At 42.1% G+C, this 26,562-nt stretch overlaps 1 protein-coding gene across 1 annotated transcript; it reads right to left on the reverse strand.

Annotated features, from left to right (window-relative positions):
* Positions 1 to 959: 959 nt before the first annotated feature.
* On the reverse strand, positions 960 to 24,590 carry HSPA4L (heat shock protein family A (Hsp70) member 4 like). The gene is made up of 19 exons (XM_084205244.1): positions 24,313 to 24,590; positions 20,946 to 21,003; positions 20,188 to 20,328; positions 19,141 to 19,263; positions 17,695 to 17,794; positions 16,694 to 16,827; positions 15,839 to 16,083; positions 15,677 to 15,753; positions 14,376 to 14,527; positions 13,793 to 13,899; positions 13,304 to 13,437; positions 11,888 to 12,090; positions 9,734 to 9,835; positions 9,120 to 9,257; positions 8,639 to 8,764; positions 7,905 to 8,012; positions 7,415 to 7,534; positions 6,903 to 7,064; positions 960 to 6,097 (listed from the first exon to the last, which is right to left on the reverse strand). The coding sequence occupies exons 1-19, from the start codon at positions 24,417 to 24,419 to the stop codon at positions 5,903 to 5,905; spliced, it is 2,532 nt and encodes an 843-aa protein (XP_084061370.1). The 5' UTR covers positions 24,420 to 24,590; the 3' UTR covers positions 960 to 5,902.
* Between the last annotated feature and the right edge of the window lie 1,972 nt (positions 24,591 to 26,562).

The raw sequence follows: 26,562 nt of genomic DNA on the forward strand, positions 1-26,562 counted from the left end.
GTGATTCTTTCAACATTGACCTTATTTTGCTGTAACAGTCCTTTTGCTGTGTGACAATGGGATACAACATCCTCGCACAGCTGGTAAATCCTGGGGTGTGAAGGAACTGATGGAGTGGTCTGAGATGCTGAGACAGCAGAGTAGGTTAAGGACAGCATTTTCCCCTGTACTGATAAGGGGAAGTTGGTTTCTAGTGTACATTTTTACATATGCACTATATATGAGCATGTATAACATGTAAATATATACAGTTCTTTCAATAGGATCTTTCCCCACCCCAAAATTCCAAACCTTTCCTGTGAAATTAATATAGCTGAAATATTTTATTGTTTATTGAGATCTAAGAATGCAAACCCTGGATGAAATGCAGGCTTTGAGGAGCTTTTAAAGTGTACCAAGGAAGACGGATATAAAAATGTTGAATCGTGTTGTTTTGGTGCTTTTGTGTTGGTTATGCAGAATTCTACAGTCATTGCATCCTGGTGGAGGACACAGGGATTCCTCTCACACTTGCTAGCATGTAGGGAAATTCCTGGAGGAATCCCACAGTTTGCTGCTCTGCATCTGCTCAGAGAATCAACTGTGCCCAAAGCCATCAATTTCCCCCAGCAGTTCGAGGCACAGGAAAACTGCCTGGAACTTGTATGTTGCAGTAAGTCATTCATGAAAGATGAGTTACTGGGAACGTGGGAATTTGTGTTCATCCAAACACAAAGATGTGATGGCAGCTGTGAAAAAAACTGCAGTTCCCCAGAGGCAAAGCAGTGCTATGTCTGAGCTGCAGCAGCTTGGGCCAGAGAAGGTGAGAGAAACCACAGCAGGACAGGTGAGGCACCAAAAATGCCTTTATCTTACCTGTGGCCTTTTGGGCAAACTCCAATTGTATCAACCCACGACATCAGACAAAGCTGCTTTAAGAACACTGATGCAAAAATGAGGTCTTGGGTGGTCATTTCTGGTTCAAGTAGCGGTTTATATATTTATTATAATTATACACAACCTTGACAATCTGTATTGCCATTCAAAAATAAATCCAAGTCTTGTCAATTTGCACATGATCTGTCACTACTAAGGATCCCATTTACATACATGGTAAACATTTTCCATACTTAAACACTGCTTTAAATTCTGATGCTCCCATCTCCTCCCCCCTTATCCCCTGGAGTTATGGTTATCGACTATGGAAAGAAACTTTTCCAACCACTGCAACATTCAGGTACTTCCACCTTTTTTGATCAACTTAATTAAACTATTTCAACACTTGGTAGAGGTGGCTGGTGGGTATAGCTCTTCACTGCATTTTTGTTTCAAATTATTCTTGATGGATTTCATTGCAAAGATTCCTGGTTTTCATTGCTTGATGCTTTTCCTTCTGACCAGAAAGAAAGAAGGAAACCAAAGTTTAGCAGCTGTATCAAGTAAGTCACATCAAGCACATTCCTGGTTTAGTATTCTGCAGTGCTAACAGTCACATTTAGTTGTTTTCACTGTTATTTACATGTGTAGTAAGTGTTTGAAGTCTTCTAATTTCAACTATAGAAAATGAAGAATTCAGCTAGGAGTCAGCCACCACACACTTTTAAGAGCTTGTGTTTATACTCCAACTGCTATCTTGGGAGCTGAAATTATAATTTATGAGACATTAACACCTTTTGTTAAGCAACATGTTTTTTATCACCTCTTTTGAGATCAAGTTTCTGTCTCCTGGTGCCTGAAAGATGAGAAAATCTAAGAGTAGCAGAAGTGTAAGAGGCAACAAAATATTCCTCCACCCAGTTAATAAACTCACAGCTAGTGGCAATTAATATAAGCATCCTTAGAGCAGGCAGACCTTATACCAGCCCACAACTCAAGTTGGGGCATCTGAGCTTCACTTGAGAAGGGCTTCCAGAAGTGTGGAAGTATTACAGTGTGATTACACAGCAATGAGAAGTCCTATTTTGAGGAATGAGCTTCATGATGGCACTGATGTATGGGAATTGAATTTAGCTTCTTTTCCTACAGCAGCTGGGCAGGTGCTTTGAACCAGCAAATGCAGCGTGTTTGCAACACGGCTTCACGTCTGGGATGCTGGCATTGATTAACTGACAAGCATGGAAAACCAGAGCTCTGACAAGTGTAGATTCCAACTTTTGTTAAGGCTGTTCATTTTTCATGCTGGTGTCAAAAATGATTGGGAAGAACACCCTTCTGCCAGCTCCTTGCTTGTTTCCTGAAATTACATTTACACAACCCTTACAGGAAAACCCCCACCTAAATATGGAGTATTTGAGAATTGTTATTAGCAATCTGTAGGAGAGATTGGAGTTCAGCACACAGAGATGTTGCAAAATACTAAGGAATTTCAAATGTTGAAGGTACAAAGAAATCTCATCAACACACAGATTGGATGCTTTACCTTAAAAGCTTCCACTTGTAGGTGGAAGAAGCAAAACCTCCATCCCTCACACCACAAGGTGTCCAGAATCCTGGAGCTGCACTGCAGACACTGCACTGCCCTTCCAGTGCTGCTGTGCCAGACAGGGCACCTTCCCCCTAGCTCTGCCCCGGGGCTTCGGGAGGGAATACAGAGTGTGGAATACAGGTTGGGTGTTTCCCAGCTGCCTCTGAGCAGTCAGGACCAGCTGCTCACTGCTCTGCAAGCATGCCCCAAAGGCAGTATTTAAGCAGTGCAAGGACACTGCCAGAAGCCAGCAAGGGAGAGGAGTCTCAGTTCAAATTCAGACATACCAAATCAAATCCTTCATTCAAAATCAAGGGGTATTTTGTCATGAAGCAGCAGCTTCAAGAAAGAAGAGCATAAAACCCTAACTTGAGTGTTACAAAGCTGTTTATGTTACATCTGAAGTTCAAAGAAACTTCTTGGAGTCTGAAATACCATAGTAAAAAAAGTGGAAAGGAACTAATGAAACTGAGTTTAGTCAAGAAAATTAAAACAAGCTAATTTTGAAGTCCTTTCTAGAGCAAATCCATTAATGCTCCAGTCAGGCGAGAGAACGAGCCCTCTTTAAAGGAAAGAAGGAAGCTCTTATTGGTAAAATGAACCAATGTATCTATGCTGGTTTGTAACTAGATCTTTACATGACACTTCAGAAACTGATTTACAAAACTTTTGTTTTTTAAACAAACTCTACTGCCTTTACAAAGATAGTGTTGCTTCCTTTTTTTCTTTTTGTGGGACATTGAGGGAACATTTTCAAATATTAGAAATGTATTTTGCCCTCAGCAGAAAGTTTCAAGTAAGACATTATCAACAAATACCTGCTGTTATAATATAGAAGATGCAGAGCAGCAGACTGCTGCTGGTTCCCTACCAAAACTTTGTGTTGCAAAGACACTCACTCTGGTGCTGTCAGGGGAGGCAGAGGGACATTGCTCATGGAGTCTGACACACAAAACCTCAAGTTGTGCATAGTGTGTAAGCACTTAAATCTGTCCTGGTAAAATCTCCTCTTTGTAACAGGAACCAGATTACATATGAGCAAGTCATATATTAATGTGAACCTCACTGTGGAAAGATCAACTCTGCCATCCCAAATGGGATTCCCAACAGGGACCTCAGAGCCAGCTTCTGTGGGCAGCATTCCTCTTCAGCAGGGATCTAGAGACAGACCAGATGCACAGCAGAAAAAACCTCCTATTCTAAGAAAACTGAACTACAACTGTTTGTCTGAACCATATCTGCTTTTAAGCGTGCAGAATTATTCTAGCCTTTATCCTAAGCACTGCCTCAAACATCTGTGATGTGGTATTAAGCATCTGATGGCCATGAGCAGAGGACACTCAGTTCTTGCACGTGACCCTTTAGCTACTGGAGAGCTGACACTGGAGATTTCTGCAGTTTTGTGCTCTTCTGCCACAGGCACCAAGAAGTCTACCTAGACAAATGACTGTGTAGCTGGATTTTAGGAAGCCAGTACTTGAGAATGCTGCTCATTACACTGCTGTGGTAAAAGCCATTAGGATATAAATGGTGTTAAAGCCTACAAGACCCAAGCCAGCCCAGGCTGACTGAAAGGACAGCTGATGCTGCAGTACAGTCACCCCTCAGCACCAGAGGTGTGACTACCGTGGCAGAACTCGAGACTGAGGTCACAGAGGAGCTGCAGAACAGCTCTCCTCAAAGTCACCCAGTTTTTGTTCAAGGACATTAAACACGTAAACTTAGCGTCAGACAATCCACACTGATTGCATGGAAGAGAGCAAAGTAGATGCATCTCTGTCACCTGATGTCAGTCATGAAGATACACTTCCAGCACTTGAACTAGTCTGGCAGATTTCTGTACAGACATGAATGATGCTTCCTTTTTCTGTGAAGGTATGAGAGAGTTGAATTCACCTCTCCCAGGGGTCATGAGTTACTTTTTGTAGCATGAACAGTGGTAGCAGATGAAGGGCTGAAGATAAAATGGCTGCCAAAGCCAGAAACAAGATTGTGGCTCTTCACTTGTTTACAACAGCAACACCTCCGATGGGAGAACTGCTGCAGGAGTGCCTGGTTAACATCTGAATTTGTTTCTGGGACAGAGTTCAAGTCACTGAAGCATTACACTGCAATTTATTTTAGTTTCTTATGCTAGGTAAAGAAACCACTTTTCATAGTTAGACTAGCCCACTGCCACTCTGGTAACAGAAGAATTCTGAAGTCAATAGTGACTGGCTTCAGCAAGTGCTGCAGCATGTCAGTGACTGACAGAAGCATTTGGAATATATTTGGGACATACATAGGACCTTGACAACGTTTAAGACATCAAAGAAAACAGTGATTCTACTGTGTAATACATTGTAGACACTTTCATTAGAGAGCTAAATGACCAAAGCTAAGTGGTAAGCGATGCAAATTCATCAGGTAGATTCCACCTTTGGGGTAATAATATCCAGTTTTTAAGCTCTTTTGTTTTGGTCCTTGACCAAAAAATTTACGTGCTGAGCATCAAGGCTTCAATAAGCTCTCAGCATTTCTTTCAAGTTTGCACCGAACAGCATTTAAGCCACCTCAAAATCGGAGTGGTGATACTCAGTTTGCACAGCACTGTTTCTGTTGTTTCTCCACCCCAGGATGAGATACAATCAGATGTAAATTGAATTCAAAACAAAAGAAGTGTCAATAGTTCCCTGTGCAATAAGACATTTTCAAGGGAAAGCTACGCAGCAGGCCTTGAATGCTCTCCCCTCTCATCCTGTTCTCAGCAGCATCACCCTGTCCTAAGCTCAGCAGGGTAGGTACAGCAATGTGCAGAGACCAGGGACTCCAGCACACAGCAGAGCCACAGTGCTGGAGCAGTCTGCAATGCAGATTGATAATGGGATGGGAACCCAAAAAACGCTTAGGCTGGGATTATTCAGTTCCTATGAAAAAGACCGTACAATTCTCATGGTACATCAACAAGATGGACTGGTATGCCAACTAACCTATATTTTAATATTTAAATTATAACAATACAATAACTAGAAAAGGTCAGTGCTTCAAGTGACAGGTTATGCCACTTCGATTCCAATATTTTTCCAAAATAAAGATGCGATTAAGATCTACACTTGAGCATCAGTAGTGCAATACAGTATCCTTTCCTGAATAAAGGAGCTGAGGTTTATCCACAATAAAAGCTTTAAATAAGGTAGATTGTTGCCATTTATATATCAATTCTGTATGTTTGATATAAAATATATTGGGAAAGCTTCAACTGACTTATACAATCTACATTTGGCTAAAGCTCCACATAAGCAGCATCAGTGGAAATGAACATCAGAGGTGTACTTAATATAAAACACTTTCAAAACTACTCAGCAACAAATGACAGAAGTTTGGCTAAGAATAACTGAACATCTGAGGTGTGTACCAGACAAAAAGAATGGACCCTGTGGTTACTTGCACTATTTTAATGAAGTAAAAGAAATGCAAAGTTTAGTCCACTTCCATTTCTCCGGGGGGTTTGGTCTGCTGAGGGTTGTCCTTGGCTGGTTCGGGCTTTGTTTCGGCGGCGCTCTGTCCGTTCACGGGCCCGTTGTGCTCCCCGTTAGCTTTGGCCTGCCCGTCACTGGGAGGTTCTATCTTCGGCTTGGGCTTGGACAGAATGGGGTTACAGAAGCTATCCAATTCCTAGTTGTGACACAAGTGAGACAGCAAGGTCATTTGGTGGCACAGCAACTGCACTCAACTACAATGCCTCTGATTTGTATGGTCCCTAATTGTCACCGTGATATTTTTGGAAAAATCCCTTTGCCAGGATTTCTTCTCCTGGGAAGCTTCAGCTTCTCCATGTTTTGCTCCTCTGGAATTTGATTTGAGAATTATTTACCCAGTATGTGAAATCTTTTTAATTAATAGCCAATCACAGCCAGCTGTGTAGGGCTCAGAATCAGTCACAGGTTTTTATTATCATTCTTGTCTAGCCTTCTGATGTCTCCTTTCTCTTTCTTTAGTATAGTTTTAGTATACAATTTTCTTTTAATATAATACCATAATATAAAAAAGCAGCCTTCTAAGAACTTGGAGTCAATTCTCATCTCTCCCCTCATCCTGGGGACCCTCACAACACCACAACACCTAATGGCCTGGAATGGCACTGTGAAGGACCAGACTTCTCTATTCTGCAAAGTCTAGAAACTTAAAAAAACCCCTTTTACCACCTAAGGAGATTCTGATTTGTTACAAACCTGTATGACAACCCATTCTGTAGAAATGTGGTGCTGTAACTCAGGGTATTTTAAAAAGGCTTGTGCAGAGGTACTACTGTAAATCAAGAGCCAGCACTGAAGAGTGCTGTAACTGCTGCCCCCTCTGTATAGATCTTTTAATAGCTTTAAAATCTCCGCAGGTGTATAATTCTAGCTCAGATCTAGGCTAAAATCTGGTTCAGGAAAAACTGATTAGAATGCAACAAGTACAATTATTTTTTTTTTACCTTAGATTTTGCTAGTATTTCTGCCACTTTGACAACTGGATCCTGAGTTAGACTGAGTTTGTTCTGAGCATTCATTTTGCTGTTCAACCAATTCATAGCCTCATTAATGTATTTTTCAACTTTCTCCATCTCAGCAGGATCTAGGTGGTCGTATTTTTCATCCTAAGGAGAGAGAGAGGTATATTTGTATCACCAATTAGAATATGCTGCTCACCCAATTAAGTTAATCTTCAAAGTTACAGAAACACCAATAACAGCTGTTAAGTTCAGAGATCCATTTCAGGTGGTACCAGCCACCATAAAAACACACAAATCTCTGATTTATGTTCTCATGCAGCAGCTCTTTCTGCTAGCAATGCTGAACAAGTTTAAAGCTCTCAGGAGCAGAAGTACAACAGCCCTTCTAAAACAGGGTAAGAGGCAACTTTACAGGATTTGTTTAAACACAAAAGACTCTACAGCCAAACTCCAAACACCTACAGTCATTGAACAGCTAAAGCATTTGACTTCACCTTGTTTTTGTATGCTTCTACTGCTTTCATAAGGAGCTGAATCTTCTTCCCCAGTTCATTTAGAACTTTTGGTCTCTCTTCATGTTCCATGCATCTTTCCTGGATAGGCTGCCCAAATTTCTGGAATAATAAGCACAGAGATCTTTACAAAATGTGCATTTCCTTTAGTCTGCTCTAAGAATGCAACGCAGCATGGGAAGGAAGGCTGCCTTTAACTCCTCTTCTCACCCCTTCAGAGAGCCAAGTCTTTGCATATTGCTTTAGCCCAACAACAACAAAAAAGCAGAAGTTTAAACACAGGAATAGTGACTGTGCTTTCTAGGGTTGGTATTTCACTGTTTTTTGCAAAAAGAGCATTTGGAACAGAAACCAGTGTGGCTTTAAGGGATGCTGCTTTAATTTTTAAGAAGTTAGGAATACAACTCACATTAAACTGTACTTCTAGTTCTAAATACGAGTAAGTTTTCTAGAAACCAACTTAAAACCTTACCTTTAATTCCTGAAGCTTATCCATGTATACTTGTTTTGGCTGGTCCTCTCCATCTTCATAAAGCCAGTTTTCTGTGTCCTCCAACATCAAGGTCAGTTTGTTTGAGTCCTACAAAGCAAATTATGGACACTCCAAGTCAGAAAGGAACACATCAAATGAGACTTGTCTCCCTGGCACAAACCCACCCTACTCAAAAAAGGACTGCTTCGTCAGCTTAAAATATTCCAAGTGAGAGTGAAGGAAAACAGTAATTAACAGACTTCAAAGCCAAGATTTTACAGTGATGAGAGAGGCAGGACAACCCTACTCATGTGATTTGCAGGTGAAGTTTACCAGAGTTATAAAATCAGTCCTGAGGCCATTTAAGGCAGTCCATGCACCTCTGAAGAGTGTTCCATATTATCTGTTCATTTCCTTTTTATTCCTACCCACTCATGCCATTCAGAGCCTCGTGGTGATCTGTCCTACTTTCCTATGCTGACCATAGGGTTTTCACTTTCTGCCTGCATCCCTGACCCTTCCTTGCCACTGAGGAGCATCTCAGGCAGTAAAGAACTCTGCAAGTCAAATGTCATGTGTAAGGATTAACCTGAGCTTCAGTGCTGGGAAGTCAAGCCATCTCCTATTCCAAAACTAGTCCAAGAGACCCCTGCAGCCTCCAGAGAACACACACCCAAAATTTATCAACACAAAGGAACTTTTCCCATCAGCTGAAATGTATAAACAGGTCTTACTTCTTCAGTGATGAATTTCTCAAAGGCTCCACACAGCTTGTCTCTGAATTCATACACATATTCTTCAACAGCATTCTTAGCATCATTTCGTTCCTTCTCAAGCTTGTCTTGCATCATCATCTTCCCCTAGGGTGGAGAAAGGCACACTGAAAACTGAAAGCATTTTTAAGTGTTAAGCTTAGGGACTACTCTTCAAACTGTACCTCAGAAGCTGGCAAAGGCCTGATAATTCACAATTACTGATTAAAAAAATGTTCACCTCTGTGTAAGTCATCACTACAAACACAATCAGAATGGGCTAAGTTTAGTCCAGAGAAATTGAGTCATTTCACCAAAAACCAAAACCACAACCAAAGCCTGCTATAATTATGGGCAACTTCCTAAAGAATTCTAAATTAGTTAAGTCAATGATTGCAAATACTTTTTAGATAGTTATTTACAGTGACATTAATTTGAGCAGTCACTTCTTTATGCTGCTTACCTCATTTTCTATATAGGAATTGATCAGATCTTGTCCCAGCTGCCTACAGAGGCTTGCCTGTATAGGGAGGTCAATACTCTTAACTTTTGTTTTAGGCTTTGGCTGGGAGGGATGATCTTGCTTGTCTCCAGAAGCAGCCTATGAAAAGAGTGACACTACTAAGAAACTTCCAGGAATCTTAAGCATTACTACATTTATGATCAAAAAAGAAAGACAAATGAAGCTAGTTAAGACAGCAACAAATTCTTTTTATGTAAATTAAGCACCTAATTATTTCTCTGTATTCAAAATCTATTACCTAGTTTGGAACCAAACAGGTGAAATTAATTTCTTTAAAGAACTGTTAAGTAAATTTGTTCAAAAGCTTAAAGCAATGCATATTGTTCTTCACAATGTTTCCTAATCTCACTAAGTTCCATGTTCATTATAATACCAGGTTAAACAGCAGAAACGTATTTCCCAATCTTAATCATGCAATGTTGAAAATTAAAGTGCTATGGTAGGATTCCTTACTTATCCCTTTCAATACAGCTGTCCTCTAAACACAATCCCATGTTATCAGTTAAGTGTGAGAATACTGGGCTAAAAATGTCCTACCAATACTGAATACAAACCTTTGTTTCATTTCCAGCATTTTCAGTTTCCTCATCTGCCTGGTTCTGTTGTTCAGCTTGACTTTTCTGCACACCTTCTTCTTGATCAACCTGCATTTTATCCTGCAGAGAGTTACATAACTGAATGCAAAGGTTTGCTGTAAGACTGAGGACTGATATCAACTACAGTAAATCCCAGACAACATATGAACTTCACAATCAATCTTAAAAATTTATGGTTTACCATGTTTAAACAGGCATTTTGATGTACTATTTTGAAGTATTTGTATTTATAACTTCCAAATTAAATGAAAATTCTACTCTGCTGCTTGATGTTGCTGCCTGTCCCCATTCCATAATTACACTAAGCCTCGTGAACACTCACTTTAAATTAGAAACAAATACATATAAAATGAAATCAAAGAACATTCTAGCAACACACCACCAACACAGAAAACAACAATGGATTCTCTATGGAACAGCCAGAACTCTGACCTCCTATAATTTCTGACCTAAACTTTAAATTACTTCTGCTTTGGGTTGCAAACTTTTAATCACTACAATTATTACCTACACCTATCTCACAAGGCAGTGAAATCAATAGAAATTAGCTTCTGTAGTGGTAGCCTCTTGGAGTACATAAGCAACTGTGTACTTCCCTCCTTGCCACCCAAAATAAAGAGAGCCTCACTTAAATTTTTCAGTAAGTTTATCACTTATGCCTTATTCTAAATTTAGCAATCTGATTGGTAAATTACTAGTGCAGATCACTTGGTTTAAGTGATACAGCTCCATGTCATAACAGAAAAACACTTTTAATGACACAGTAATGGGCAAGCCTGATGTTTTCAGGATGGTTCTAATACTCAAGAGATCCAGAGCATCAATAACCAATAAGCTGTAGCTAAGGTCTGAAAGGTCCAAGACTGCCTCCATTATAAGGAATTAGTATTTCTGGATTCACAAACTACATATGAATGTAGAATAATTTACTACTAGTTCTGCAAAATAATAAAAACAATTGTTTAAGCATTTCAAACTCTAGCACAGGTGCTTATGTTGCAGTTTAAAGCGGAGAACAAGAAGACTGCTTCAACCAAATTTAAAGGTTTGTCACCTGAGAGTAGGAAAACAGAAATACCTAAATCCTCACTTGCTGTTCTTACTGTTCACACAGAAAAGCCAAGAATTGGAAGGAACTGCTTTACCTACAGGAAACAGCTAGAGGGGATAACAGGACACACAGACAAGACAAACCTCCTCCTCAGAGTCGAGGGGATCATCCTCAATACTGAAAGGTAATTGCTGACAAGCACCATCGTGAAACAGAAGATGTGTTAGATGAATGAAGTGCTACAAAGGGAAAGCCTGAGCATGGAAGCAGCTACTCTCACACTGAATTCAGCACACTCCCAGTTAGCTCCACATGCCTCTTACACTAAATGCCAGCTCCAGCACTTCCAACCTTTGCTCCTTTGATTACCAACATCATGTATGGAGCACTTGCCCATAAGGATATGCACCATGCTCAGCATTTCAAATATGCCCACATTCCTGGAAAGCAGCATAGTGTTTAAGAAGTTGCTTATACCAATTATGTAATGCTAGTTGTGTAACCATTTGCTCTAATTCCCGTAGAATATCCAACTAAGGTGGGAGAAGCTAAGGCCAAACCCTAGGAGAAACGCTGTCAGGCCCAGTGCTGGTGTTGCTGTTTCCAGCTCCAAAGTGTTCCCTGGCACCCAGTCCTCAGCTCTGCACTGCAAAAGGGCTACTTTCAGGAGGCAGAGCAGTTCTCCATGTATAGAGAAATTCTATCTATTTTTTAGTCATTGAAAACATACTTTGTGAGGAAAAAAATACCTTTAATTTGTCAACAGATCTCATTAAATGCACTGCCTTTTACTAGAAACACTAGATAATGCTAAGACTAGTAGATGATAAAAACAATGAAAAAACTACTTTTATTATTTTTTTAGAATCCGTTTTCCCATTCTTTGTTCTTATTGCCACACTCAAGCAATAAACATGAAGAAACACGTTACATAACCAAAGAAGTAATTTAAGGGTGGAGAAGCAGTAACCATCAGAAGCCAAGCACAGCCATTTACCCTGCAATTATCGGCTCTCATTGTTGCCACAATGACAGTGAAGATGTTTACAAGCTTTACATACCAGCTCCTCATCTCTGCCTTGGTTCTTACTTGCTGACTCGGTGTCCATGGGGGTGTCGTTGTGCTCCCCCTCGACGCTCTGCTTCTCGATGATGGACGCGCTGGCCACGCTGAAGAGCCCGTGGATGTTGACTCGCACTTTCACCTTCACCTTGGAGTTGTCGCCGTCGTGCTGGGGACCCACGTTCTGAATAGTGAAACGCCCTTGGGAACGACAAAGGTGCTTTAATTGTTGTCCCAAAATGCACAGGAAGAGGGGAAAACAACCCCAAACGCATTCCTTTAAGGGTGTTAATTTAAACAGCAACTTGACTGTTTGGGAACTTTCTATTTAGCTGACAATCCTACAATGTAAGCTGCAGGTAGATAAACTAAAAGCTGGTTCCCCTATTATTATCAGTTCACTGATAATTAATAAGATGGTTTTGCTTTATCTGTATTCATAAAAAAAAGACAGTACTTTACTAGGTGTTCTACTTCTCTGTTGCCTTCTGTAACCACCACACTAGAGAAACTACTCTGATTTCATCTCAAATGGTTTCTTTTGTCCACGTAACTCAAACTTCACACTGAAAAATAAAACATTGACAGAGATAAAATATTCTGCTTAAATTTGATAACATGGCTGCACTACACTTTTTGGAAAACAAATAGTGCTTAAGCAAGGTTTCTGAAAGCAGTGAGGTTGATACTTTATTTTGCAACTTGCTGAAAATTTAAGTGTAGATGATATGCATATGCAAAGGAGAATGTTTCTTCCTCAGGACCACAGACTTCTTGCATAGACAGCCTAACAGATAGCAGCAAATTTGTACCTGATTCATGAATCAGTGAATAAAACAATGCATTAAAGACCCTGAGGAGTGTACTAATAACTGCAAAAAATGTAGCATTAGCTAACAAGAAACTTATTTATGCCATCTAATTCTTTAGATTCTATTACAGATGCTTAAACTGAGGAAACACTTGTATTTTATACACTCAGATTAACAGAAAGAGACATGACAGATAGCATAGACAAGTTATCTGTCCAGACAGGCAACAGCTCCTTTGATCCAATTTCTTTGAGAAGTACAGGCTGGCAGGCACATAAGATCCTAATCAATTTTATAGAGACTAAAAGAACCAGACAATAGAGCACTAAACTCTTGGTGCCTACTTCTTTTGAAGCATTCAGAAACTGTAAAGATAGACAGAAGGATGAATGCAGAATTTTTTTTAGGCATGTCAAACAGAGATGTCAATGTGGTTTGCTCACTACACCTAAATCAAGAAGCCTGTGCTGAGCCTTTCTAAAGAACCTAAGCTTTTCTGTAAGCTAGAAAATATGGAAGTAACATATCTAACAAGAAAGGAGAACCACTTTTTCCTGTATCAATAGGAGTTAGGGATGGAGGTCTTATTCCCATGTCCTTACCTATTCTGGAATCAGGATAAGGCACTTCATGTGGATGGGTATAATAAGCTTCCAAGTCAAAAGGCTCTTTCTTGTGGAAAGTAATTACTTTTGAGAATGGAGCAGCGTGGTTCTTACTGAAGACTTCACACTCCCTACAGCAATAAACATTAGACAACATTAAACCTCTGAGCATAACTTCATAGATAATCAAAGTCAAGGTATGTTAACAATCAGCAGCCCTTCTGATGAAGCAACTGAGTGGTTTAAGTCCGTTTTTAACAAGAGTTGGAGGTCGAAAGCCTCTAGGTCTCAAAGCTGGACTCTGCACTTTATGTCACACATTAAAAATTAGGCAACTTCACCCCAACATTTAAATTAATTGTTATTTCCAATTGTTAAGCAGTAGCTGGAACCGAAAAGGTAAAATGCTAAAAAATGAAAATTAGAATTTCAACATTTTTCTTTATATCCAAACACACACTGTTTTGTAGGCACTGTACAACTTACCCTGTTCCTTCTTCATAAGATGATTTCCATCTCAATGTTATAGAGTAAGGAACAACGTCTGTGATGGAAAACTCACGCACTTTAAAAGCTGGAGAAAGAATTGCACACTAGGGAAAAAAAAAAAAAAGAGACCAAAAATTCATTATATCCATATAGTCAAATAAATAGCAAGTACAAGAATTACTACTTATCATATAGGTCATATGGAGGTCCTGCTTATCACAGACTTTTTTTTTAACAGAAACTTCCTAGAGTTAATTAACTAAAAGACTTAACTGAAGTAATAAATGTTATTTCCTCAGTGATTTTCAGTAAAGATACCCAGCAAAGCACAACACAGAAGTAGAACAGCAGAATTTGGGTTCTCAAATTTAACAGATCTTTTTAACTAGCCCGTCCTCCTAATATGACACAGAATGTAACAGAGTAATTTCTGATATGGTCACTGTCACCAATTAGTGCAAGAACAAGTAAGACTCTGCATCTTGTCTCAGCTGCAGTACCTTTTGCTTGTGGTTAGCTGTATTTCATTAGTACATTTTGTTAAAGAAGCAACACTAAAGTTTTATTTCAGGAACTATACCTGCAAGGCACAGCCTCTTGCAACAGCTTCATCAGCATTTAGCGTGGTGCTTATCTCTTTACAGAAAAAGTTAGAGATCTGTTCCTTCACTGCTGGAATTCTAGTAGCCCCACCTACTATTTCTATACTGTAGATATCTTCACGCTGAAGTTCTAGAAAAGAGAGTGCATGCCCTTAAGTTATCATCAAGGTATCAGAAAGCTATCTTTGGACAAAAGAAAAAAAGATAAAAGTTCTCTTATTATCTAGACTCTGACAAGCAATGCATGTATTTCATGGCTGAAAAGATCTTTAAAACGCTTTGTCCCTCCTGCAGGCTACAAAGTTTTCTAGTTGCATAAACCTGGGAAATGCAGAAGCCAAGCATCAATGAGAACAGCTGTTCTTTAAAGTTTGTTGTCCATGTGCATCCCGTTTCTGCTCTGCATGAATTCAGAAAGGTGAAATTGGGTCTTCTGCACTACTGGACACTATCTCACCTCTCCCAAACAAAATGAAACCCAAAGAGATCTCATTTTATATTTGGCTGAACTTTGCTTGCCAAAAGAGAAAAGAAAACCTTTTAAGCCAATATATGTAAAAAATAGCACATTGTGCTTGAAGGTTAACTTTTTGATTCTGGAATCAGGATATGTGTATGAAGGCATCTCGAACAACTGTCAGTCCTTGAACAGCTCTGCTCAGCAGTTACTCAGGTTTTTAAATCCTGTATTTGCTATTGAGCCAAGTCACAAGATCAGCAGAATTCTTCCCTTTTAGTTGAAGGTGCTGGAACTGGGGGTAAAACTTTTCCTGTTAAAGTCTACTTCTCTCCTTTATAGTACATTAGGCAAAAAAAAAAAAAAAAACAACCCAAAAACCAACAAACTACTTTGTTATTGGCACATGCTTTAGGTAATTCAATTTAAGAATATACTGCCAAATTACCAGGTCAGTGAGGACATGTAAGTACCACATGGAACAGGCTGGCCAGAAGGTTGCAGTAAAGAATAAGATATTTTACCATCATCATTTTGGTTTGGTTATTTGGGGTTTATTTTTAAATAAATTCAGAGTGCCAACCTTTTCCATGACACAGGGTGAATAAAGGTCAATAACCAAGGTTGCAGAGTAGCATGTGCACTAAATGAGGCGGGAATGGGATCATGCATTCATGGCAAGCATATGAATGGAACTTACATTTAACTTTTCAGTATCTAGCTTTGCAATTCTAATAAATACAAAAATACATTGAAAAGATAATCATTAAGAGATCAGGAATGACTGGATTACTAGCAGCACCTCAAGCAACTTCTACTTACTGGCTTGATCCATGGCTGCTCTTAGAGGAGGCTCCACTCTGGCCAGAAGGGCAGCACACAGCTGCTCGAACTGAGCTCTGCAGGGCAGGGAGAGTGCTTGGTGTTACCAGGCTGCTCAGAGACCACAACCCCCTGCCCCTCAGTGGGAACAACACCCAGTACCTGTTCATCTTACTGGAGACATCCAGGTCGTTCATGAAGCACTCGATGTTGAGGGGAAGGTCGGACGCGTTGGCGCTCATCAGCTTCTTGAGCTTCTCGCATTCCTGATACAATCGCAGCAGGGCTCGGGGATTCTCTTTTACATTCAGCTTGTATTTTGTCCTAAATTCTTCAGAGAAGTAATCTACCAAAGCCTCATCAAAATTCCTGCCACCTACGAAAGGGTCAAAGGTAGTGGCCAAGACCTGGCAGAAGTCAAAGAACAAGATCAGACGTTATCAGACAAGGTTTGTGCTGTGTCATTTACTCAGCGCACCAAGAGGTGCCATCATCGCCTTCCACACAGCTTCAGGTGGCATCTGGCCACCACAGACAGGCTCACAAAAGCACTCAGCCTTTAGTAGGTCACAGACAAAAAAGTCTCCAAAGACTGTTCAGCTTTGCTTCACATCCCACTGGATTTAGACTTTGAACTGTCATGGATGGCACAAAAAAAACCCCCCAACATCTCAGAGCGACTCAAGACAGTTCAACAGTCTCCCATAAGTGAGTCAGTTGCACAACTGCAACACTTAAACTCCCTGAATATGCAAATATGTCAGGGACATCACACAAAAACTGTGCAGTGTCCTTAATTATCAAGCATTTTCCAGAACACACTTTAGGATGCTACACTTCTGCATTTTACAGAAACTGACTTGATGAAATAGCCAAAATTCAACAGAAGGGTTCTGTATTCCACATTTAAAAAATATTTTCTATAGACATCTATTTTTTAAAAAACTAATCTTTCCACAGGGTAGCATTTTGAGTTTTAAATACTTCAGGCTTTTTATGTATGACTTAAAAGATTACCTTCAGTTTTCCCTTGTTAAAAGCACAGATGGAAACCTGATATGCAGAATGCCCCATATCTACAAAGACCACATTTCTTGGCTTCTCTTCCAAGGCTGGCAGATCTTGCTTGTATATTCCATAGGCTAATGCAACTGGAAAACACCAACCCATGGAAGGTAAGGGGAAGGCACACACAGCTGCAGACCATGCATTAAAAGCACCACCAAGAGACAGACACTGCCCACACTCACCCTTTCTAAAGGCCATCCTAACTCTTATTAAAAAGAGTTATCAAAATCATGTTGAAAACACATTTTTTTTAATTGACAAGAGAGTAAGAGATGTCAAGTGAAGGTTTAGCACTAATAAGGACTTCCCCCTGTATTTCAATTCTGCTTGTAGCCAAATTAACACTGCAATTTGTGAAACTGCACAGATTACAACTCATGCCTACACCTCTCCCCTGAAATGCCTTAGCTTTGAAAAATTCAAGCATGCCCAAAAGATAAAGGAAGTGTTTGGGAAGATTCATTTACACATATCTAAGCTTTCATAACCAGCACTCATTTGGAAAGCTTTCTCAGACTTTCTAAAAGCAAAGAGAACCAAGAAAAATGCAAATTACTGATTTAAGCAGCTCCAACTTTAGTCCCCATGAAGTGTATTTCTATGCTCTACCTTAGAATTCTCCAGAACCAGAAGAGAGGAGTAAATTACTTTATAGAAACAGGTGTGCCATTGCTACAGCAAACAGGACTGCCACAACCTAAAGCACAGATGCCAGGTTTATTTCCAAAGATATTCCCAAGTGTGATGTGCTCAGGTTAGGAAACCCCAGCTCTCCTGGTGCTTCCCAAGTGCTGCACACCACCCCACTGCTGTGTTTCCAGTTCCCAAACTGGAATGGGCAGTACTAGCCTGGACAGCTCTCTGCCAAGCTCCCAATTGTGTAACAGCAAGGTGTCATCCCCCTCACATTCAGCAGCCTCAAAGGACAAAAAAAAGTCCTGGCCCTTTACCTGCTGTAGTTTCATTCATCAGCTTCAGACAATTTAATCCTGCAATCTGTGCAGCTGCCATTACAGACCTTCTTTCAGCATCAGTGAAGAAACTGGGGACCTGTTTCCAAAAATAATGACATTGGATATTATAGGATATGGATTTTTTAATTTAGAGTAGTCAGACTTGCCCATCAAGCTATCCTATAAATGTCATTACCACAAGAAACTGTTATAAGCTAACCTCAAATTATTAAGGCTGCCTGAATAAAACAGCTAGCTAATTCATTTCAGTTCATATTTTAATTAAAAATTCAAAATATGCCAAAAATGAAGTTGCATCCAGGGCTGTTTTAAATTAAGCAGATTCTAACATGCCAGCAAAAAAATCCTGAAAATGTTTTCCTAGATGGTTTGAATGAGTCTTTCCTCTTAAAATCATCACCAGGTCCTGGAAACACTTGTGCAGGACAAAGCCAACCCAAAAAATATTCCCACACAGCCCCACAGTAAGTGACTGGGCAGAAGCACTGCAGCAATGCTGGAATCCAGCTTGAACCTGCATCCCATTTTCAGCTATCACTACCACCACAGTGCCAGCTTACAGTGTGCTCCAAGGTTCAGTGCCACCAAAAATAGCCACAGCACCATCAGAGCCCATTTAGGATCTGGCTGCAATCAGCTGGCACCTCCTCAGCAGACTCTTGGGTAGAGCTCCATTGTGTCGTGTGTTTTGTTGGCTACCACTGTGGGGCATTGCCAAGGATGCCTGGGTGTGTGGGAGGTATTCTCCCAGCTTAAGGAAGCAAGGAAAAAGATCAAAGCAGGTTTTTAACAGCTCAAGTACAGAGCTTTCCAGTTCCCATGGCTCTGCCTGACAGAGAAGGAATCACTGCAATCCTTCGTGCCCAAACTTCCCACCAGGGCCAGTAAACAAAGACCATGTGAAAAGCAGACACAGGACTGTGGATCCAACAAAATAAAACAACTTTTTCAAACAAAGCCAAGTGGTTTGGGAGTGTCACATTATCAGCATGACCCTCAGATCCCTAAATTCAGGCAACTCTCAACTGCACTACAACAGTGTTCAACCATGCAACAAGAAAGAAACTTAAGAATTCAGGAAGGTTCTTTGGAAGCAAGGAGGAAATGCTTACACCTAGGACAGCTCCCATTTGTAACAAGAACTACAGTAATCAGAAATACTGTCTGTAGCCCTTGGAGACAGACAGACAGACTGCATCAACTTCAGCACTGTGTTCTTTCTGAAAATACAGTCTGGATTTAACAACCTTTTCATCTCCTCACACACGCTTCAAGAAGTATTCTCATTTGGAAAAACTGCCACAAAGGGTGTCATTTCTAGGGCTATGATTTCTATCTGCCACTTGAACCTCTTACCACGGTATAAATGGTCCTAGCCTGCATAAAGCTGCCTGTGGATTGCAATAAATATACACAACTCACTGAAATCACACAGTCAGCCACTGGTTTCTTCAAAGCACTTTCTGAAGTCTCCTTCAGCTTGGCCAGCAGCATTCCTGTGATCTGTTCCACTGCAAACAGTCTCTCTTCATCCAGGTACCTCACCTGGAACAGAGAATTGGGAATCTGTGATCAATCATCTCAACCTTGCTCTCAAGATGTGTAACTTCATAACAAAGATAAATTATTATTCATAACGTTGAGCATTGAGACCCACTGAACACCAGGCTCCAGACACAAGTAACTCCCTGTCTATTGATCTGTGCTCCCTACAACACATCTTCAACAGTTTAGTTTGTTTGTTTTTTTCTTTTATGGGACGCTTAACACCTCAGTTATCTCAAGGGACTATTCACAGTGATACAGTATTTCTGCTGCTTGTGTATTTTGAATTAAAAAAAAAAAAGGCAGCAAAAAAAAAAGAGCATAATATAAGTAGGATCACATTGTGCTATAACACAGGCTAAAAATAAAAGTTTTGGAGCAAGCCCAAGGAACACTGGCTTCCTGCAACAGTCACTCAAGCACAGGAGGCAGTGAAGGTGTAAACCAGGCAATTCCAACAATCCTGCCCTGCTCAGGAAATACAGTTGAATCCTCAGCCTTCATGTGTCCTGAATTCCTAACAAGCTAAAATCTCTACAGCAATCCCAAGCACTCCTGCCATTAAGTCTGGAAGCAAATTAAAGATAATTTGTTCAAATTTCATATTCAGAGCATTATGTTGTTTTCCTGACACTTGGCCTCTGCATGTCTGATGGGAACTAATAATCTCACACTGTAATTATACAGATTTGAAGATAAATCTAGTAAGGCCAAGTGAAAAGCTAATGTGACTAAGGAAAACTAATATGATTGATGAGAAGCCTCAATGGACATCCTGGAGAAAGTACAGACTTCTTTAGAGACACAGGAATGTATTCAGTTTTCTAAAGGAAAATGCAAGTGACCACAGGGGAAGTTAAGTGACAAGGGCCCAAAGTGCTCATCTCTACCACCAGAAAGATTCCACCCAAAGCTCTCACTCACCTTTACTCCTACAGAGCCATTTGGCATCTTCTGAAGTTCATAGGGAAGTTTGGCCCTCTCAGCTTGGATGTAAGGATCTTCAAATGCTCTTCCATGAAGTTTTTTGAAGCCATGGACTGCATTTTTTACATTTGTGATGATCTGTGGCAAAGATATTTTCATTACCCATGACATTCTGATACAGAGGACTGTGCAGAAAGGATTTTTTCATGTTGGGCTTAATGCACACACTGACCTGTGTCAAGCCCCACACATTCACCGAAAAGCAAAGTGTGAGAAGAGTGAAAGAATCACCTACTTTTTAATCTATTAGAAAAAATTGACATGTACTTCTCTCTGTAATATCCATTAACTTGCTGCCATCAATTTTGACTGTACTTTTTATTTTAGAGGAGCTTTCTGATACAGCATGAAATATTTAAGATCCTATATTGTTGCAGTGGCTGCCTGCAGGAACTAATGAAGTTATTACCTACATTAACCTTAAATGAACTTTCAACAAATTAACACATTTCCCTTCCTTTAAAGTTCTCCTCTAATTCAGATCCCATCTGGATGTAAAGCCTCCCCACACCTATTCTCTCATCAGTGTTTTAACCTAGTCATTTGCAGCACAGCCTTTTAACCAAAGAAAGAACCAAAACAAATAAATAAATAAAGTGAACACAATACTTAAAGCTATCAAAATAAACCACTACAGGACAATCTTCTCCAAGATGAACTTGTTCACCAGTCAAAAAAGTTTTTGATTCATTTACCTGGCTCTTTGCCGCATTCCCGATGGCTCGGGTCTTGGATCCTAAAGATATACATGCTCTAAGAAAAAGAAAAAAGGAAAAAAAAAAAGAAAAATTCAGCCTTAAAAGAAAACATCATAAAATATTTCTGTGGTACTTTAGAACACCCACAAAAATTCAAGCAGCAGGACACGGATGTGTTAAATAACAGCATTACTGCATGAAGTACCAGAAGGTGAAGTGGAATTCTGGTTATTTTGTTCTTTGTAAATTAGCTTAGAAACAGCAAGCAACAGCCACTGCTGCCATTTTAATTGCATTTAAGGAATTCTGTGAAAGCTGAAATGTTCCACAGATCTTATCACGAAGGAAAGGCACTGATAGTTACTTCTGGGTCACAGGTTAAAACCTAAGAAGCCTGTGAGATTTCATCCAAACCCCTGAACTTTACCAGCCAGGCTCTCTCGACGGAACAACCCTTGAGTCTCACAGGGCCACATTCACACTCTAAGAGACCTCAGCAACAACCCTAAGACAATCATTAAAAACCCCACAAATCGAGGGAGCTGAACGAGCTGTGAAATGCTTCCACAGCTGAGCACTAGCAGGTCCCTACTGCGAACAGCCATGAAAGGAGAGACCTGGGGACAGCTCCCTCCCAGGCACTACTGTAATCCACAGCTCCCTGCAGCTTCCTGGCTACCAAGAACACCCCCCCGGATCAGCACAGGCTGCCTCAAGCCCCAGCCACCATCTGGCCTCTCAGCACTGCCTTTGGAAGTGTTCTTTTCTATTCTGGAAGTTACTAACACCGCATCACCTGAAATACAACTCCGCCCCAAAAGGCAACGACCATTCAGGAGTAACAGAGAAACTCGGATTTCACGCAGCTCAGATGTAACTGTTTAATGCATGCATAAAGGTCACTCCAGCACACTGCTTCCTGCTTCCCCTCCATCGCTGAGGGCACCGCAATTTGGCAGGATTTTCTAGCAACCTCTTCTCCCTGACATCCAAAACCTTCTCCAGACGGAACTGCTGCAAACACGAGGCATTCCCCTACATTTTCAAAGAGGCAGTTCAGCTTGCACAAACAACTTTCACAATTTTTGACGTCACCACCACGCTACAGTTCCCCAATTCCTCCTTGTTGTAATTAGGGAAAGTCAGATAAACGAGCAATTTCCATGGCAAGCAAATGATTTACAAACGAATGCTATTGCATCACACCTTTCCAGTGCAGGAATCTGCCTCTGCTCACAGCCAGCACAACCTGCACTTACCCCATGCAGAAGCAGCTCAGAGCCAGCACAGCTCCTGCCATGGGTTATTTCAATTACTTCCAGCACAGAGGGATGGAAGGCTTTTTCCTCCTGCAGCTGGGAAGCAGAGATGCCAAAAAAATAAACGTGCCCTCCTTGGCTTCAAAAAGTTCAGTCGTTTCCAAGATTCCTTATTACATCATCTTAATTACAGCATGTGATCACATTAATCACACCAGGTGTGAAGTAAGTTATGAGCTATCAGCAACGGCCCTGTTTTCCCACAAAACCACAGTGGTGGGGCAGAGCACCTGAAAGCACCATTTGCCATGAGTTTAACGTGCCAGAAGCACTGGAAATGTGTTCAACAGCCCTGCTGAAGTTCCAGCTCTGGAGAAATCAAGTGTCAGTTTTCAAAGAGATACAGGGCCAAAAGCCAGGAAATATCCAAGTTCTACTGAAATGCATGGCTTATTGGCAGGATCTTTCCCCTTCTTTGTAAAATGCTTGTGCTAAAGCTTCCAGGATGAGACGTGGTTGTACTGACACTGGATTACAGAATGTAATTAACTAATAGCTAACTCAAGCACCTGCATGATGTGAGCACCTCCATAGGAATAAGTTCATTTAAATAAGTCCACATTCAAATAAGTTCATTTACTGTGTTGCTGCTATGTGCAATAAGGAAGATTCTGATGATTGAAGAATTAGATCTGTCTGTATCACTCAAATCCCACTCGAAGTAAAGATTTAGCTACTATGAGAAACTTACATAACAATAACAACCTGTTACATTTCTATTTACCTTTGTTTGATTTCTCTCAAGACAGTAAGACTAGAGAAGTGTTCCTCAAGGTCTCCTGTATTACCACATCTTGAGACAGAAAAGGTCAATGAAAATGTCACTTAAAGAGTGACAGGTACTGTCTTTAAGTGTATGTGCACTCCAGATACTGTAATTGTTAACTTGAACCGTTTTCATAATCACTTCACAAGTATCTTGGAAGTACAGTTAATCAGACATCGGTGTGAAAAATATCAAATGCAGGGAAGCCTACCTGCACAGAACACACTCCAAAAAGAGCTAAAAATTGGAAGTGCTCTTCATCACAAGGGAGAAGGAAACTGCAGCTGCCTGAGGATTCGCTGGGCACAATTTCATGGGGCACTTTGCATTTGAAAGGCCAGAGAATTTCAGTTCTCACTGCATATCTAGTGCACAAGGATAATTACTTCCTGAGAGCTAATATGAGAAGCATGTTTTTCTAGACAGTAAAAAGAATTTTCAAGAGTACTCCCATTAAAACAGACGGCATGCTCTTCGACCATCAACTTCTTTGTACTTTTAAAAATCAACTTTTTAGAAAGCAAACCTACATCTCCCCGAGACGAGGGCAGCAGCGCTGAGCTTACTACAGTCTGGCACGGCAGAAACAGCTTTCTCTTTTGGCTCCAAGTCCCTCCGTAAAAAGAGAAGCACCATCCAACCCCCGATTTTTATGAGTGTTACACGAATCCCTGAATCCTCCTTCAAAATTATGCACAGATGGAGCTCTAAAAATCCTAGACGTATCCCATAGAAACAGAGGAGCAATATCTCCACCTACTCTTGCGTCTCCCATCATCACGGACGTTGCCCAGTGCCCCCCCCCCCCGCCAGACCTCGGTATTCCAGGGCCAGCAGATGCGGTGCAAGCACGAACAGGTTGAAAGAAAGGGAACTCATCGCGCCGCTTCCCCGCTGCTGAATCAACCTCCTCCTCCTCCTCAGTCTCGCCACCACTCGTGCAATTGTTAATGGGAACGCTCCCAGCCCTGGCAGCCGTTCGGGAGCCGGGCGAACGCACTCACTCCCGGGGCAGCACCTCCGGCCGCCCGAGAGCGGAGCCCAGCGAGGAGCGCACCGCCCCGGGCTCCTCCGGCGGCGCAGCGCGGGATTTCAAGGGCACGCCGGCACCGCCGGCAGCCGGCACGCACCCCGCACACCCCGCTGCTCCCCGGCACACGCCTTCCCGGCAAGGGGCTCCGTGCCGCCGCCCGGCTCGGCCGGCACCGCCGCGCCGGGGATCCCGCGGGGGGACGCGCGGGCAGCCCCGGCGGGCGGGGCCCGGCGCGCCGCTACTCACGGGGTGCAGCGGTCGCTGTACTCGTTGGCGATGGTCTCGATGCCGCCGCTCCGCGCCACGCCGATGTAGCAGTTGAGGAAGCCGAGGTCGATGCCCACCACGGACATGGCTGCGCCTGGCGCTGGCTCTGGCGCTGGGACCGGCACTGGGGCTCCGCGCCCGCCGCTCCCCCACTGCGGAGCGCCGGCACCAACCGGCAGCGGGCCCGCCGTGCGCAGGCGCCGCCGGCGGGGAGCCCGCCCGGCCCCGGCCCCGCCTCGGCTCTTTCCGGCAGGGCTCGGGCGGCGCTGCCCTTCCAGAAGGATCTGGAACGGGAGGGATGCGGACGACCGGGGAGGGAGCGGCGCCGCCCACAGCGGCAGAGCGTCAGCGCTGCGCAGGGACCGCCCCGGCCGCCTTAAAGGGTCCGGGCGGCGGGGCTGGCCCGCGGCTGTCGGCGCTGCACGGGCCGAATTAATGAGATTGTAGCAGTCGCACAATTAGTGCAGAGACGCCATCGGGGCCAGCGGCGCGGCTCTGCTTGCAGAGAGCCGTGCTTGCACCGAGCCGCCCTGAGGAGCCGCCGTGAGGGGCGGGCGGCTCCTGGAGTGCCCCAGAGGGCCGAGGTGCGGGGTGAGCCCTGCGGTGTGCGAAAAAGACGTGTTTTGTAATTGGTTTTTTGCAAATATTAAAAGGAATAGCATATGAGTTAATGGTAGAAAGTTATGCTGTATTAATTTTTTTTTTTAATCTCTTATCAGAAGAGACGAACTTCTTCCCGCCTCGCTCAGCCCTGAAGGCGCCGTTAGGGTTCAGAGGAAGAACTTGACACTGACCAGACAGAATCCTGTGTTTGAATGGAATTTATGCATCATGTATGAGATGTATGAACATGCAACAGATAATTGTTTTAAAGGGTTAATCCTCTGTTAACCTGTGTCCTTTTTCGGGCTTATTTTGCCCAGAAAGATGTACCCAGACCGTCCATAACTCTTTGCTTTTATTGTCTCGTATTGTCCTAATCACAATTGTCCAAATTTTTATTACTCTAATTATATTACTATTTTTACAACCATTTTATTACTATTAAACTTTTACAATTTAAAAAACAAGCGATTGGCGTTTCTCACAGGTGGAAGCCCAGCTGGGCCCCGGCAGCTGTGCCCACCACAGAGATGGGCACGGCTCTGGGCACCTCCTGGGCCAGGCATAGGCACATTTTGGGCCCTCTGCTCCTTCACTTCGCCCATTGCCAACACCTGTGGAAGAGACATCCCCAGCTGGGCTTGGGCTCTGTCTATTTCCAGAAACAGCCTTGTCTGTTTTCTTTTCCTGGGGTAAAAAATCAACTCGAACCCCAAGTGTCTCTGCTTACCTCATGTTTTATGGGTATCGGATGTTTATGGTTTGAAACTCCATAAAATAAACCTGCAGGCTGGAAAAGTTCCCCAAGTATTTATTTGCTTCTAAAAATGACACTGTTTCACACAGCAATGTGACGTCTTTGTGACACAGCATGTGACATTGCACTGCACGGTTCTGTTCCACTGGAGAGATTAAAAATAAGCACAAAACGACTAAACTAGTTTAACATCCCTGTCAAGAGGCTTGATTATCTCTCCCATTTGTGACGGTCTCACTGGTCTACTAAACCACCAGAATTTTCCTAATGAAAACATGTTCTTTTCCTCTAAAACCTCCAGAGGCGAGAGAAACTACTGGTACACAGAATTATTTGTAACACAACTCCTCCCCCTGCCTTGATTATCTCATCTTTACTTGCTAGGATGAGGATCAGAAAGGCAAACTAGCTCCAGTCCCATCTACAGTAGCTAGGGAGGCAGATCCCCAGCTCCAATTCCTGCTCTGCTCTTTCCATCCCAGTTAGAAAAAAGGTGGTTCAAGGTATGGCAGCACCACTTGAGGCTGACTCTGACTGGATAGAAACCTCAGGGGCAAAGAGATTAAATGCAAATGCTCCTGTGTGGTTGTGCAACTCCAGCCAGCTGGTTTGAAGCTGCTCTAGGGAACAGCAGACTTGTGCAAACGTTCCTGACAGCCACCAGAAAGTGCCAATGGACTTTTTATTTGCTTTGTGCAGAGTTGGAGATGGGAGTACAAGCAGGCTAAGCCAAACTCTTGGAGGCATGTCCTAAAAGTCATCTGTGTGCTTCAGTGTCACGCTGATGCCCAGCCTGTGAGTGTGAACAAAACTCACTGCACCCAGATAAGGCACAGACTTACCTGAGCACAGCCCCCTTCTCTGCATGG

This window comes from Fringilla coelebs (assembly GCF_963513975.1).
Source record: "Fringilla coelebs genome assembly, chromosome: 4".
Classification (NCBI taxonomy): Eukaryota; Metazoa; Chordata; class Aves; order Passeriformes; family Fringillidae; genus Fringilla; species Fringilla coelebs.